A 14,712-nucleotide genomic window follows, 5' to 3' on the forward strand; every position below is an offset into this window, starting at 1 on the left:
GTTTATGGATCACTCTATTCTCAATGACAGAACCTTCAGTCTGTATTAAGAAGATACGGCTGCAGAAAGACAAGATGAACTGTGGCAAGAGTGAAGAGGGGAAAAGAAGGAGGTTTCCCAGTTCCGATGGCTGACTAATGGGAGGAGGAGATGTAGAAAGCAGAGTAAACAGATTGGACTAAAAGTTGCTTGTGCGCACGGGGGGAGCTGTGGGGTCAGGGTGGGAGTGATTCCAGTGTCCAGATTGTTGTGAGAGCTGGTGTGTGGAAGATTCCTGAATAAGCCAGACCTTGGAGTGAGAGGTCTGTGAGGGGCCAAGGCACTGGAAAGAACCACAGGCCTCATGCATGGCAGGGGTCACACACAAATCTGGGAAGGCACACACTGGAGCTCATGATGCTGAAAGGCCTTGAGGAGTCACACTCTGAAGATACTGCAGCTTCTCCTTAGCAGGGAGAAAGCCACAGGAAGTCCTCTGACCACAGACAAGAGGCCCACGGAGCCCTGGGGCAGGAGGTCGCCTCCTACACCAGGCTCTGTCACTTCTGACCCACCCAGGGCCCAGAACAGCTACAGAGAACAGAGAATTTTACAAAGAGTTTGATTTTATTGATATTTAAATATATTAAATATTTCACTGAAATACATGGTTCACCATCCTCCCCCACCCCACAGTGGTTACATTATAAAACCAAAGCCCATGGCTTCCCACCTCCTGACTCCTCTACCAACTGGGTGAGGAAAGGGACAATGGTAGCCCAGGGGAAGGGCATGGCTGGCACTGTGGTACGGGGAGCCAGGGTGTGGACAGGCCCTCCCACCTGGCAAGAAGCAGAGACAAGCCACCCAAGGCGGAGGTCTTCCCACTCTGATCTACTTATCCCCTCACCCCTACTTCATGGCACCAAGTAGTCTCTTCCTATCCCTTCCTATCCAGGGATATGGCTGGGGACAGGGGAGTAGATTTTCTGTCTGGAAAAACAAGTCTTTTCCCCTCCTTCTGCCATGACTAATGAAGTACCTGATGGCCCATTTGGTTGATGCATGAAGATGCCCAAGGGAGGCAGTACCCAGAAACCAGGCCTCCACAGGGAGCTGGTGTCAGAAGAGGCATAGGAGGGGCAAGCGCACTGCCTGCCCCTTCCACTCCCAAACCTAGCAACTCTGGAAACCCTTCTCCTCTGCCTCTCTAGTCATTTCCAAGACAAAGTGATCTTCAAGCAAAATTCAGGCTAGTGCCTTTGGCTTAAATAGGTACAGACAGAGAAACTGAGGCACCAACAAATTCAGGCCAGAGTCAAGGAGGTTGCAGGGAAAGGGGTAAAAGGAAGGCAAAGATAGGAAGGGAATCTAGAGTTCAACCTCCTAACCCTTCGGCTAGCCCTCAAGGCTTCACAAGGGGCTGGGGAGCCAGAAACATGCTAGACTCAGGCTGAAGACTGGGGAAAGCCAAGTTTAAGGTTCCTCTTCCCCACCCCGTAGTACCAGTATCCAGGTCCTCAGAGGGATTCCATGCTACCCCAGCCCCAAAGCATACCATGTCCCAGGACACTATCTGGGGAAGCCAGGAAATTCCTGAGCCTCTGCCCATCAAACCCCAGACAGTTGAAGTGCTGGCATGGAGCACTGGGGCTCAAGCAAGCGCTTGGGTCCCTGCCACAGACAGGGAGAGTCATGCTGCACACATGGCCCCCAAACGGCACTTAGGGATTTGGCACAAAAAGGGCTCCTCTCCCTCCTTTTGCTACCACACCCTATCCCACTCCTGTGCAACCTGGGCATCTCTCTACATCCCCTGAAATAGGAAATCCTGCTTTATTCCCAGAAGACAGAGGCCCACAGGAGAGAGGCAACCTGGGGTGGAGAGCTGAGGAGCAGGAGCACAAGGACTCACACTGACCTGGAAAACAGATATGCACACAAAGACCAACATGCACACACGGTTACACAAACACACAGGCCCTCCCCAACACCAGAGACTTGGGAGGGCAGGTTTGGGATCAGGGTCATCTTTCTCCACGCCCTGACCCTTTTCTATTTGGCAACAGAAGAGGAAGAGATGCTCCACGCCCCCTTGCCAGCAGTCAGCAAGAGAGCACTGGGGCAGAGTGACCTGATCCGGACCCCGACGGGGTCCTCAGATCAGAGTCTGGCACTGCCCCAGCCCTGGCCGGCCTGCTCTTTGGCACCTGCAGGTGAACTTCCAGCTCCTGACCTGACATCCCCACACACAGGCTTGCTCTCTGAGCATTTTTCACAGTACCAGTGAGACCAGACACCCCGTTCCCTGGAGCATGCAGGAACTGGGGCTAAATCTAAGCTGTCAGAGGTCCCTTTGTTCCCCTTTGGGGACAGATCATGGGACTAGGATTTGGCACATGGAAACATTCTCCTGAAATATGGCCAAAGCTGGCTCCCCAGAGCTTCCCCCTCCTCTGCCCTGTGCGTAGGAGGGACACCTGGCCGGGGTGGGGAAGTGCCCAGGACCAGTGCTGGGGATGCAGGTATTGCAAAGGCAAGCATGGAATAGGCACTCCTCATGCCTGTCTTTGTACAAAATATTGTACAAAATATTCCCAGGAAAAAAGAGGGAAAAGAAGGGCTCAGCCCTGAACCTGCTGCCCAGACAGACAGGGAAGGGTAGGCATGGCAAGCTGCCATTTTAATCCCTCAGGCAAGAGGCCTCCCTCTGCTTCTGCTACTGACCCCTCCCCTGCTCCTAACGGCTGGAAGATTGGAGAGGGAACAGCCCTACCCCAAGTAAGAAAGAAAGTCACTGGCATAATCCTCTTGGTAGGTAGCCCCTTGTTTTCCAGCTTGAGGGCAGACGAGCATGATCCAAGCACAGCCTGCTGGGATGTTCCCTTTTGTGGTTAGCAGGGTCTGGAGGCTCAGTGCCCCCTGCCACAGCTCCACCCAGTGAGCACAGAGTCCACTCAATGCCCACCTTGGTCCCTTCAGCTGAATTTGTGGCTGGGCCCTGCTAACTGCTGGGGCCCCCATTGAGGAAGTAGGTGGTCATCTCCCCCTTGCCCTTCACCTTGACCAGCCCTCGACACTCCAGCTGGTAGCCCTTGGCAGCTAGAACCTGGTACAGGTCCGTGGTCACCTGGGGGAGTGGGAGGGTAGCCCGCTTAGCCTGGAATCCTTCCTGCTGCATCTGCAGGGGCCCAGGGGTTCTCTAGTCAGGCTAGCTCCCTTCCCCCAACCCCTGCCCCACCATACACAGAACACTAGCCACCCTACCCCTGTCCTAGCAGACTGCAGAGACACCTGTGGAAGCCCTCTGGGCCCATGTTCCTCCCAGCCCCTGCTCATATCCCCCTCACCTGGATTCGGTCGGGGACCCCCGTGCTGTCCATACGACTAGAGACATTCACTGTGTTCCCCCAGATGTCATACTGTGGCTTCCGAGCCCCGATGACACCTGCCACGACTGGGCCCATGTTCAGCCCTGAGGTGGAGAGAACAGCAAGAGACTAGTGGATGCTCCAGGGTCAACCCAGGGAATCATCCCACCTCCTGGCACCGGTAGAAGGACCCAGAGAAAAAAATGGAAAAAGGACAAGTCTCCTGGTTGTAAAGAACGATCTAGTTCAAGACCAGCCTGGCCAACATGGTGAAACCCTATCTTTACAAAAAAAATACAAAAATTAGCTGGGCAATGGTGGTACATGCCTGTAGTCCCAGCTACTTTAGAGGCTGAGGTGGGAGAATAGATTGATTGATTGAGCCTGGGAGTTGAGGCTGCAGTGAGCTGTGATTGTGCCCTGGCACTCTAGCCTGGTACAGAGCAAATCCCAGTCTCAAAAAAAAAAAAAAAAAAAAAACCCAAAAAACAAACAAAAATACCCAAAGACCTGAGCACCTCAGTTTAGGAGCTCCCCCGAGTCAAGACAGCCATGCTATAACAGTAATCTCCTGAATGCCTATTCCACATCAACCACTCTAGTAAGCATTCCACCTGGCTTCATCCTTTCTTTTTTTTTTTCTGAGATGGAGTCTTGCTCTGTTGCCCAGGATGGAGTGCAGTGGCACGATCTCGGCTCACTGCAACCTCTGCCTCCCAGGTTCAAGAGATTCTCCTGCCTCAGCCTCCCAAGTAGCTGGGATTACAGGCATGCACCACCACACCCAGCTAATTTTTTTTTTTTTTTTTTGGGGGATGGAGTCTCGCTCTGTCACCCAGGCTGGAGTGTAGTGGCACCATCTCGGCTCACTGCAAGCTCCGCCTCCTGGGTTCACACCATTCTCCTGCCTCAGCCTCCTGAGTAGCTGGGACTACAGGCACCCACCACCACACCCGGCTAATTTTTTGTATTTTTAGTAGAGACGGGATTTCACCGTGTTAGTCAGGATGGTCTCGATCTCCTGACCTCATGATCCGCCTGCCTCGGCCTCCCAAAGTGCTGGGATTACAGGCATGAGCCACTGTGCCCGGCCTAATTTTTGTATTTTTTTTTTTTTTTAGTAGAGAAGGGGTTTCACTATGTTGGTAAGGCTGGTCTTGAACTCCTGACCTCATGATCTGCCCACCTCGGCCTCCCAAAGTGCTGGGATTACAGGCATGATCCACCGTGCCCGGCATGGCTTTCAACACCTCTAAAAGGTAGGTATTATTATCCCCATTTTATAGATAAGGTAACTGAAGCTTAGAGAAGTTAGAAGACTTCTCAAATAAGCCAGTAAATGGAGCAGCCAGAATTCAAACCAGATAGTCCGTCTCTAGTAGCCATGCTATTAACCACTCCCATCCACCAGTTCATTTGAGAGGAAATACCTCTTATTGGACTGGTCACAGATAAGGACAGAAGTACTCAAATTTATATAAACCTGATTTTTAATCCCAGCTCTGCCACTTACTAGTTGTTTGATCTTGAGCAAGTTATTTAATCTCTCTGAGAGTCAGTCTCTAACCAATGAAAGGCGATAATAATATCAGGATTAAAATATGCTCAAAAATGTATAGGACAGTGCCCAATGATCTCTGTTCTTAATATCAGACTTGATATAGGAGGTCAGAGGGAAGAAAACCCCACAGGAGCCCTGATGGGAAATCTGTGATCCCATCCCCAGACTATAATCCCAGCTTCACCCAGAAAAAGTTCTGGGAAAACCTGCCAAGCAACGAAGCCCTCTTACCAATCTTCATCTGGAAATTGTTGAAGGAGTGCTCATTGATGTGCTTCATCTGCTCCATGAGCCGCATGGCGTAGTCAGCCAGGGCAGTGATATGGGAGCGGCCCACCTGATCGTAGGTGCTGGCGTTCAGCCCTGAGGCAGCCATGTAGGTGCTACCAATCGTCTTGATCTTTTCCAGCTGCCGGAACCGCTCCTCGCTGATAATCTGAACAACACAAGGGGCCCTGGCTGTCAAGGCAAAGACCCCAGACCCAGCCCTGCCCCAACACTCATTTCTTGCCACACCTTGGCTGCCTTCCCCACTTCCCTGTCTCAAGAGCCCCCTTCCAGCTGCTGCTATCAGTGTAAGACTGAGGAGCTGGGAAAACAGGCAGCCTAGGACTCCAGGCAGGACTTGGGCATACAGCTTCAGAAGGTCCCTCCAGTAGCTCACTCACAGAACACAGACCCACAGGTGCGATATTAAGCAATTTCTCCAATCCTTACCTTTTGGGATACTGAGTCCCAGGGTGAGCAAGTGACTTCCCTCCAGAACAGTGAACAGCCCATTCCTGATCTGGATGTTCAGGACACTACCTCACATTTTGCTTCAATTTTCTCTATTCAGAGGACCATCTTGCTTGGTTGGTCTCATGAGGTTCTGTCCACAGACTATTGCCTTCTTCTTCAGTGACATCCACCTGGTACCTATCCTATCCCCCTACAGATCAAGTCCTCCCCTGCTCCCCAACAGTGATGACCCTGCCCCACTAGGGCTGACCCCCTTGCTGCCTCTGACACCTTCATGGGTTCTTGCCTCTGCCTCCACTGTGCCTACCCTTACCCCTGATGCCTCTGGGTCCCATCAAATCTCTCTTTCTCTTCCCAGTTCCACTCACCCCTTCCAATCCCAGGTCTCCAAGTACCCCCCATTCTCTGCCACCACCAGCCAACTGGAAAAGTACCTCATCAAAGTCAGCGATGATCTCGTTGAGCAGCCGCAGGCACTCGACACCCTCATTGTTTGCCTCCAGCTCCACATAGAACTCAGAGAAGTTGGCAATGGAGGCAAACATAACAGCCACACACTCACACGACTGATAGTAGAGTTCATCATTGCGGCGCTCCCGGGCCAGGAAATGGGCCGCCACGTCCTTGGGCAGAATGTTATGCAGCAGCCTACGGTTGTATGCCTGTAGCTCCTCCATCTCCTCCTTCTCCCCTGTTGCCTGTGGACACCACACCCATCACCCATTGCCCGACATTCACAAGGGGTGGGTGTGGTGGCCAAGGCTTGGAAGTGGGGATCAGAGGGAATCACATAGAGGAAGAAAGGCCCAGACAGATGAGGCCTAAAGAACAGGCAAAGGGGTAAAGGAGGCAGGTACAGGATGGGGCAGGGAGTAAGGGATGGGCACAGAGAAGGAATGGAAACAGGGTGGGCCTAGGTGCAGCCTGAGCCTTAGCCAGCTAGCACAAGATACATTTCTGGCCTGGCCCAGGCTCCACCCCTAGGTTCCTCCTCTTCCCCCAAAGGCCCACACAGTCACCTGTAGTTTCCAGAGGAAGTCTAGGCGGGCAGTCGACTCCACCTGCTGAGCATGCAGATACAGCGCCAGAGCAAACACCAGCAGAATCACAGGGGTCATATATTTGAGGGCCACCCTCCCTGCAGCTGGACTAAGGATAAGCAGAGACGTGCTTGGTGTCTGAAGGAGGCATCTAATGGCTCTACCCTCTGCTGCCTTGGAGCCCTCACTTACCAGTCCAGCCCATCAAAGGTCTCATTGGAAGAAGCCCTGGTAAGAAGATAGAAGAGACAAGGTCATCAGTGCTTCCTGGATTGCTGGGTGGGCACATGGAAAGGGAGACAAGAGACTGCATTTACTGAGCACACACTGTAAGTCAGGCATTGGGCCAGGGCTTTTATTTACATTAATTAACTCATTAAGAGTAGAGGTTAAGAAAACCTCTGCCCTTAGAGACTCCTCTACTTACCAGCTATGTGACCTGAGACAAGTCGCTTAACTCTCTAAGCCTCCTTCCTCATCAGTACAACAGGGATCAGATCTAAATCATTTATGTAAAAGGCTTAGCACAGTGCCTGCCATATAGTGAGCCTTCCATAAATGTTAGTTACTATAATCTTTACAACTACCCTGTGATTTAGGTGACATTGCCATTTTCCAGATGAAGAAATTGAGGCTTGGAGAAGCTAACTCACCTGTCTAAAGTCACACAGCTAATGAGCAGCAGAGCAGGGATTCAAACCCAGCAGACACCAGAGGCTTTTTCTACTACAAGCAGCTATGGCCACATATCAAAGGAATGGGGTTTTGCAGAGGAAAAGCCAGTGTGGTATCCCAGGCAAAGCCCCCAAGCAGGAGTCAGAAGCTTTGGTTCCTAACCAGAGCCCTGCCACCAAGCAGCTGTATGTCCCATGGGTGGTTAAGATGGTGGATATGAAAGCACCATGCAAATATAAGAGGGAATTTTTTTTTTAATGTCTAGCCTAAAGACACAAGGATTTCCCAGGACTAGGGTTTCCTTGGGGGTAACTATTTGGGGTCACATGCTGGGAGCTCCTCCATCTCCTCCCTTTCCCCAACAGGGGAGTTGTGGTATTCCAAGGCACAAGGGGCCTGGGCACCAGAGAGGCTCACAGTGACCTAGCAAGGTGAGGGAAGCTCCTGGTGTATTAAAGGACTTGAGAATAAACTCACAAGCCATGGACGCCAAGCAGTAGGTCATAGTTGTCAAAGATGGTGGCTGGGGGACCCAGCAGAAGCAGCACCAAATAGATGAGCCCCAAGACAAAGATCATGGCCAACTTCCCGATGCTGCTGATGTGCAGGAAGACAGAGCTGGCCAAGAGACTCAGCAGCATGTTCCCGATGAAGTACTGCGGGGGTGGCAGAGGCAGCGTTGGGTGAAGGCAGAGGCCACAGCACCCTTGGGCAGGGAGAGCCCTGCACTCTCCTGCCTGACTTAACCTTCCCGCCACACCCCTCAAACCCCCATATCCTCCACCTTCCATGCCCAGCCCCTACAACACACCAGAGCCCCTGGTTGCTCCTAGTGTGGAAGACTCTGGTGAGTTCCTGGGTCCCCAGCGCCCATCACCAGGCCTGGCACAGAAGGGCCAATGTCTGTGCCAGAACAGCCCCCCCACCACCTGAGCACTGCTCGAACACCTCAGGGAAGCTGCAGGTGGGCATGGTGCCCTCACACAGGGGAGCATCCAGGCCCAGAGAGTAATTGAGCTGCTGCAGGTGGCAGGCAGTGATGTCAGCAGGTGTTAAATTCAGCATCCGGGCTGCACATGTCCGTATGGGGGTGTAGTTACAGGTGAACTGCAAAAGTGGAGGGGTATATCAGGGTAGCCAAGGAGGGAAAGGGTTGCAAGGTACCTGGTGAAGCCATGTACCCTAACCTGGGCTATGCCCAGGTACCTTATACCCCATGGGCCTTAGTACTCACTCAGGGATGACAGGAGGTTGGGAGAACAAGGAAGGAGAACTGGAGTTAACCTTCCCCTATTCTGGGAGGGGGCTCCCTGAGGGCAGAAAATATGTCCTTTTCTCCTCTGTACCCCCAGAGTCCAGGACAGTGCTTGGCACAGAGCAGAGGTGGGAGAATTCCCACTGGACCCTTACCATGTTGGCAATGGCAGAAGTAAACACTAGCAGGACGGAAAAGATGCCAACTGCGGTGCTATGTGCCCGTGAGCGGACAATGCTGCGGGACAGACGTTGCAGGGCCTTAGGGAACAGCTAGAGGCATCAAGAGACCAAGAGTTGAAGGTTGTATCAGCCAAGGAGGAAGGCCAACCAGGGATGGGGCCCAGTGGAAGAGGCATGGCCTTCTCCTCCCTCTCCCCATGTGACCTCCTCCCTGTGTGAGGTCCAGCCTGCCCTCCCCAACAGCCTCAGAAGTCCCCTTACGTACAGAACCACAGGAGTACACGGCACAGATCAGAACGGTGATCAGCAGCAGCAGGAAGATGCTGGCATAGATCCCAAGCATCAGGGTGGAGCTGGGGCAGAACAGGGCCAGAAAAATCATTTAATTCTGGAAGATCTGGGCATTCTTGTCCCACCCTCCGGAACAAGCAGGGATGCAGGCTCCAGGGATTGTGGGCTCGTGTGGGTATTTAGGAAGCTTCTGGGAAGTGGTGGAGAAGACAGAAGCTAAGAGAGGAAGGGCAGGGCTCTCACTGTGGGAAGATGAGAAGCTGGATGAAGCAGATGAAGCAGAAGACCAACAGGGCACAGGCAACGTAGGCTCCAAAGCGGGGATCCACCTTCCGGGAGTACTGAGGGAGAGGAGGCTGAGCTGAGTGCTGGGCCCTCCCTAAGGCAGGCAGGGACAGCAAGGACAGGGCACTACCAGGGGTCTCAACAGGGAGGAGATGCAGTTGGCTCAACTGACGAAATCCCCACTCTGCTCTGTGGTCCCTTCTCCATCCCCCAGAAACAGCTGTGCCCTCACCTGTGCTCAGCCTTCCCTGCTGCGACCTGCCCCTCTCCCCGCCCTTGTCCTTCTGCCCTGTATCACTCAAACCTTCTTCTCAAGATCCTCTCTCTGGAAGGTGAGCAGAAACCGGCGCACATGGTCCTTCCGCAGCTGATCAATGCTGCGGGCATCGATGGCACGGCTCAGGAACTCATCCACCTCATCCTCAGGGTTCAGGGCATCTTGGGTGCCCCGGCTGAGGGCAGGAGACATGATTTCACCAGATGCATGGGCATGGCCATGTGAGAAACAATGAAAGGAAAGGTATGGGCAGCACCCGAGGGAGGGAGGGAGAGCCAGGGGGGTGGCTCCTGCTCCCACACAACACTCCTAAGGTCAGGGAAAAGGAGGATCTTGGCTCCCCCAGCCCCATCCCAGGGTGCAAGTGCCTTCTCCCTCCTCAGTAACCTGACTTACTTGTCTTTGCTGGAATCATCAATGCCCTGGAGAAAGGGACAGAGTGTGGAGTGAGGTGAAGGGCCAACAACCTTCATCTCTGCAGCCCCTTCCCCCACCCCAACACTGTGCTGAGGGTGTCCCCACCATATCCTCTGGAGGCACTGGGACCCCTGAGATGAAATCTTCTCACTGCCCCAGTACCAGAAAGCATACATGGAAATGGCAGTCACAAGAAAGGACAGGGTCAGGGACAGGGTATTGAGGGAGCCAAGAAAATGAGGCCCTAGGTCTGGTGCTGAGGGCCCCTCACCATCTGGCGGAAGGCCTTGGAGTCCTTGGTCCGGGAGAAGGCGCGATCAGGCACCCAGCGCGGCATCAGCCCTTCCATGGAGTTGGCCCGAGTCCGCTGCAGCTTGGCCAGCATGGCCTTCTCCTCTTTCTGTGCGGGCAGTATGGGTACAGGCTCAGAAGAGGGGCCCAGAGGAGGCCTTGGCCTGCTCCTCCCCATTTGTCCCTCTTCTTGCTCCCCTGCCCCCAGCCCTGCCCTGGCCCTGACCCGTTTCTGGCTGGCGCCCAGGATGAGGAAAGTCTCAATGTGCTGCTCCTTGAGGTACGCGTTGCGCTCACCACCACGGCCTGGCTCCACCTCGTAGTCCCCGTTCAGGTACTGCAGTGTTGCCCGAGTGATGTGGATGCGGCTATATGCGGCCAAGAGGGTGAGACCCTGGCTCTTCCACCTTGCTCCCATCCCCCCAACCTGGACCCCCCTACTCACCCAGCCCGGCCTCCTGCCTCCATGTGGTTGGCCAGGGTCACATCATTGGACCACACATCAAACTGCCATTTCCGCAAGCCAAGGACACCGCAGTGCACGCGCCCGCTGTGGATGCCCACGCGCATGTTCACATTCACACCTGTCACCTCACGTACCAGCCTGGGAGGATGCAGCCCCAGATCAGCTCCTGGCAGTCTTCCCCTCCCCCAGCCCACAACCCAGGCCCTTCACTCCCCTCAGGGCCCAGCGGGCAAGGACAGACCCAGATGCAGGGGACGGGAGCACAGCCTTGGTTGGACATGAGCAGAAGGCTGCATGGGGCTCAAGGACAAATGTTAAGGCTGTGTTCACCAGCAGGGGCCCAGCAGCATCTTGTGGAACTGAGCTAGGAGAAGAGGAATCACTGTTATCCCCTCTGGCCTGCACAGATGGCATTCCCTCTAGCCCAACTGCCCTACTGCACAGGCTCTCCCGGCCCCATCTCGGCTGGCTGGGAGTCTAAGGGTCCACATGGGTCTTTGCACAGGTTGGAGAAAGATTCCCCTTCCCAGTGACAGACAGACCTCAAAGACAGAGAAAGCCAAAACTGAGGAAATCTCCTGAGGTCTCATCAAAAAGTAGGAGCAGTCTGGGGCGCCCGCAATTCCAGGAAGCCTGGGAATGGGGCACTGCTTACGAGATGGCCTCGATCATGTCTACCCCCATCTCCACACAGCAGTGGGCATGGTCGGCCCGGGCCTCCGGCAGCCCTGACACACAGTAGTAACAGTCCCCCAAGATCTTGATCCTCAGGCAGTGATTCTCCTGAATGGGAAAGAATTGGAGAGAAGGGTAACCTTTACTCTCTTGCCCACCCAGCCTGCATGGCCCACCACCCTCGACGCACACTCTATCTGCCCTCAAATCCCCAGCTGCTGCCAGCAAAGCTATGCTCTCACCACGGTCAACACCCAGGCCCAATCCCAAGGCCCAGCACCCTCACCGCAGCCAGCTTGTCAAACCGGGCAAAGAGCTCATTCAGGGTCATGACCAGCTCCTGCGCGGTGCACTGGGATGCCAGGCTAGTGAAGCCCTCAATGTCTGCAAACAGGATGCTGTAGATGACAACAGAGGATGAACAGGCCACATAGCCCTCAAAGACTTCCAGACCCCCCGCCCTGCTTGGCATCCTCCTACCCTCACCCTACCTGACATTGTCATGCTTCTGTATGTAGATCTTGTGGAACATCATGTCTTCTTTTTTTGTGTTGATGTCTTCTTTCATCTCCATGGCAACGTGCTGGGGCAATACCGACAGCAGCAGCCGCTCCTAGCCCAGTGGTTCCAACAGGGCATCACTATACTCTTGGCCTCACATTTCAATCCCTCCTGGTCTCTCCACATCACCAGAGCCCTCCTAGACTTCTCTGAAGACCTGATCTTCCCTTCTGGACTGTGGCCTGACCTTCCTCCATCAGAGCCCCCTCTGACCACCCTCCATTGAGCCCCCAGATGTGCTCCTGTCTACACCCTCCTTCCCTTGGACAGGACAAAACCCCAGTATCACAGGGCCTCTGTGACGCACAACCCAGGGGAACCATCACACTGTGCTGCACGGAACTGGACAAGGCAGGAGATCCAATCTGCAAGTTATTTGGGGGTAAGGTGGGGGCAGGCCCTGGTCATGGGGAGCAGCCCCACCTGCTGCCGATTCTCATGCTGCAGGTGGAGCCGGGCCTGGATGTAACCACGGGTCTCCTGAAAGGCCTGGCGCTGAGACACCTCTGCTGGATAGTGTGTGCAGATGCCAATGACGTTGGTGCAGAGGAACAGCAGCACATTGGCACCGAGCTGCAGGAGGTGGCAGAGGCAGACGGTGACCATCTCCTCTGCCCGCCCCCCCCAAACACACACACACATTCACACAACTTGCTAGCAAGGTTCTCTGAGGAAGAAAGCCAGGGTCCTGCACCCTGTCTGTCCTCAAGCTACTGCCACACCTGCAATATATCTCTCCCATTACCCACAGGACCCCAGATCCCAGCCAACTGCCTGAATCCTCCATGACTAGAAACGAGATCTTTTCACAGCTTCTGGGAGCAGAAGACCAACTAGGGCCAGGTAAGTCATGGGGCCCAGCCCCAGCACCCTGTATCTCCTGCTCCTCAAACACCCCACACAAAAGACAAACGCTGCTCCTTTTGCAGGTGCTCCTCCTTAAGGACAGCACCCAGGAGATCTGAGCTCTACATCCTCCTGTGAGTGACCCAGGACAAGTCACCTCCTCTCTCTCTTGGGTTTGCTCATCTATAACCCAAAGAGGAAGAATGAGAAGATCTCTAAAGCCTCTCCCTGACTTGACATAACTTAGTAACAATAATCACCATTGTCATTATTATTATGGTAGCTAGTTTGTTGGCTGCCTACCATGTGCCAGGATTCTGTAGGTGTCTTCTATACACTGACTAACACATTTCTTTCTTTTTTTTTTTTTTTTTTTTTTGACAGAGCCTTGCTCTGTCACCCAGACTGGAGTGCAGTGGCCTGATCTCAGCTCACTGCAACTTCCGCCTCCCAGTTCAAGCGATTCTCCTGCCTCAGCCTCCGGAGTAGCTGGGATTACAGCCACCTGCCACCATGACTGGCTAATTTTTGTATAGTTTTTTTTTTTTTTTTTTTTAAGATGGAGTCTCACTCTGTCACCCACACTGGAGTGCAGTGGTGCGACCTCAGCTCACTGCAAGCTCCGCTTCCCGGGTTCACACCATTCTCCTGCCTCAGCCTCCCGAGTAGCTGGGATTACAGGCACCCGCCACCACGCCCGGCTAATTTTTTGTATTTTTAGTAGAGATGGGGTCTCATCGTGTTGGCCAGGCTGGTCTCGATCTCCTGACCTCATGATCCGCCCGCCTCGGCCTCCCAAAGTGCTGGGATTACAGGCATGAGCTACCGCGTCCGGCCTTTGTATAGTTTTTTAGTAGAGACGGGGTTTCACCATGTTGGTCAGGCTGGTCTTGAACTCCTGAACTCAAGTGATCCGCCCACCTCGGCCTCCCAAAGTGCTTATGGGCATGGATTACAGGCATGATCCACCACGCCTGGCCCCTAACCCATTTCTTAAAACTCTATGAAATAGGTAACAACATCCCATTTTAAAGGTAAGGGACTCAGGCACAGAAAGGCCAAGTAACTTCCCCAGGATCACACAGCTGTTAGTGGCTAGTGTGACACTTGAACCCAGGACAATCAGATTCCAAATCCTGTGACCTAATCCTACTATCTATCTACTGCATTCCATACAGTGTAGTGCATTCCAGGTTTCCAAGATTCCTACTCACTCTACTGAGTCAAGCTCTCAAGCCCAACCTCAGAGCCCTGGCTTGAGAGTCATCAATTCTACTGATACAAAGGATGTCCCCTATTGGAGATGGGGTCCACCATGCCTGGTCACCCCTCAAGGTATAACTTCCTCTGACACTCAGCCCTGCCAGGCCCTAGGCCTAGGGCCTCCACCTTAGGAATGTTCAGCCCCCAATCATCATCAGTGGCATTGGCTAGAGAGCAAGTCTAAGGAAGCACTCCAGTGTGGGTGACAGAGTGAGACTCCATCTTAAAAAAAAAAAAAAAAAAAAAACTATACAAAAATTAGCAAGCCTCAGTGTTTCTGGAAACTCAGGAATTAACCTGCAGCTTGCAGCTCCACCCCAGAGTTGGATGGGGCAAGGCTCTGGTTTAAGGAGAAGGGAGGGAAACGGCAGAAGCACTGCCTGGAAGCCAGAGGTTCTGGGCTCTGCCTTGAACTAGAACTAGTCCTGCAAAATTGGGCAGGTCACTTAAACTGTGGGACCTCAGTTTCCTCTTGGGTAAAACTGAGGGGGAGGCCTGGCTCACCCCTAGCCATTTCCAGCTCCAGCCTCTGGGAT

At 53.6% G+C, this 14,712-nt stretch overlaps 2 protein-coding genes across 5 annotated transcripts in view; one reads left to right on the forward strand and one right to left on the reverse strand.

Moving 5' to 3' along the window:
- The window catches only part of SPMIP11 (sperm microtubule inner protein 11), a 40,399-nt gene extending 38,440 nt beyond the window's left edge, over positions 1–1,959 (forward strand). Inside the window, exon 4 of the mRNA XM_054442205.2 lies at positions 1–1,959. Within this exon, the coding sequence (XP_054298180.1) occupies positions 1–49 (49 nt within the window). The 3' untranslated portion in view covers positions 50–1,959.
- Positions 588–14,712, reverse strand: part of ADCY6 (adenylate cyclase 6) — a 24,382-nt gene continuing 10,257 nt past the window's right edge. For 3 of the 4 annotated variants that reach the window (XM_063672719.1, XM_054442203.1, XM_054442202.2), the window contains exons 3-22: positions 12,491–12,640; positions 11,998–12,119; positions 11,793–11,904; positions 11,487–11,614; positions 10,811–10,969; positions 10,592–10,733; positions 10,346–10,474; positions 10,054–10,079; positions 9,685–9,832; positions 9,339–9,436; positions 9,070–9,157; positions 8,778–8,894; positions 8,316–8,474; positions 7,845–8,023; positions 6,885–6,920; positions 6,672–6,801; positions 6,087–6,350; positions 5,143–5,347; positions 3,330–3,454; positions 588–3,109 (exon numbers count right to left, since the gene is read on the reverse strand). In XM_063672719.1, coding sequence (XP_063528789.1) covers positions 2,984–3,109; positions 3,330–3,454; positions 5,143–5,347; positions 6,087–6,350; positions 6,672–6,801; positions 6,885–6,920; positions 7,845–8,023; positions 8,316–8,474; positions 8,778–8,894; positions 9,070–9,157; positions 9,339–9,436; positions 9,685–9,832; positions 10,054–10,079; positions 10,346–10,474; positions 10,592–10,733; positions 10,811–10,969; positions 11,487–11,614; positions 11,793–11,904; positions 11,998–12,119; positions 12,491–12,640 — 2,643 coding nt within the window. In that variant the 3' untranslated portion in view covers positions 588–2,983. The remainder of the gene's footprint in view (positions 3,110–3,329; positions 3,455–5,142; positions 5,348–6,086; positions 6,351–6,671; positions 6,802–6,884; positions 6,921–7,844; positions 8,024–8,315; positions 8,475–8,777; positions 8,895–9,069; positions 9,158–9,338; positions 9,437–9,684; positions 9,833–10,053; positions 10,080–10,345; positions 10,475–10,591; positions 10,734–10,810; positions 10,970–11,486; positions 11,615–11,792; positions 11,905–11,997; positions 12,120–12,490; positions 12,641–14,712) is intronic. The other variant, XM_063672720.1, reaches the window with a different exon arrangement.

This window comes from Pongo pygmaeus, chromosome 10 (assembly GCF_028885625.2).
Source record: "Pongo pygmaeus isolate AG05252 chromosome 10, NHGRI_mPonPyg2-v2.0_pri, whole genome shotgun sequence".
In the NCBI taxonomy this organism is placed as follows: Eukaryota; Metazoa; Chordata; class Mammalia; order Primates; family Hominidae; genus Pongo; species Pongo pygmaeus.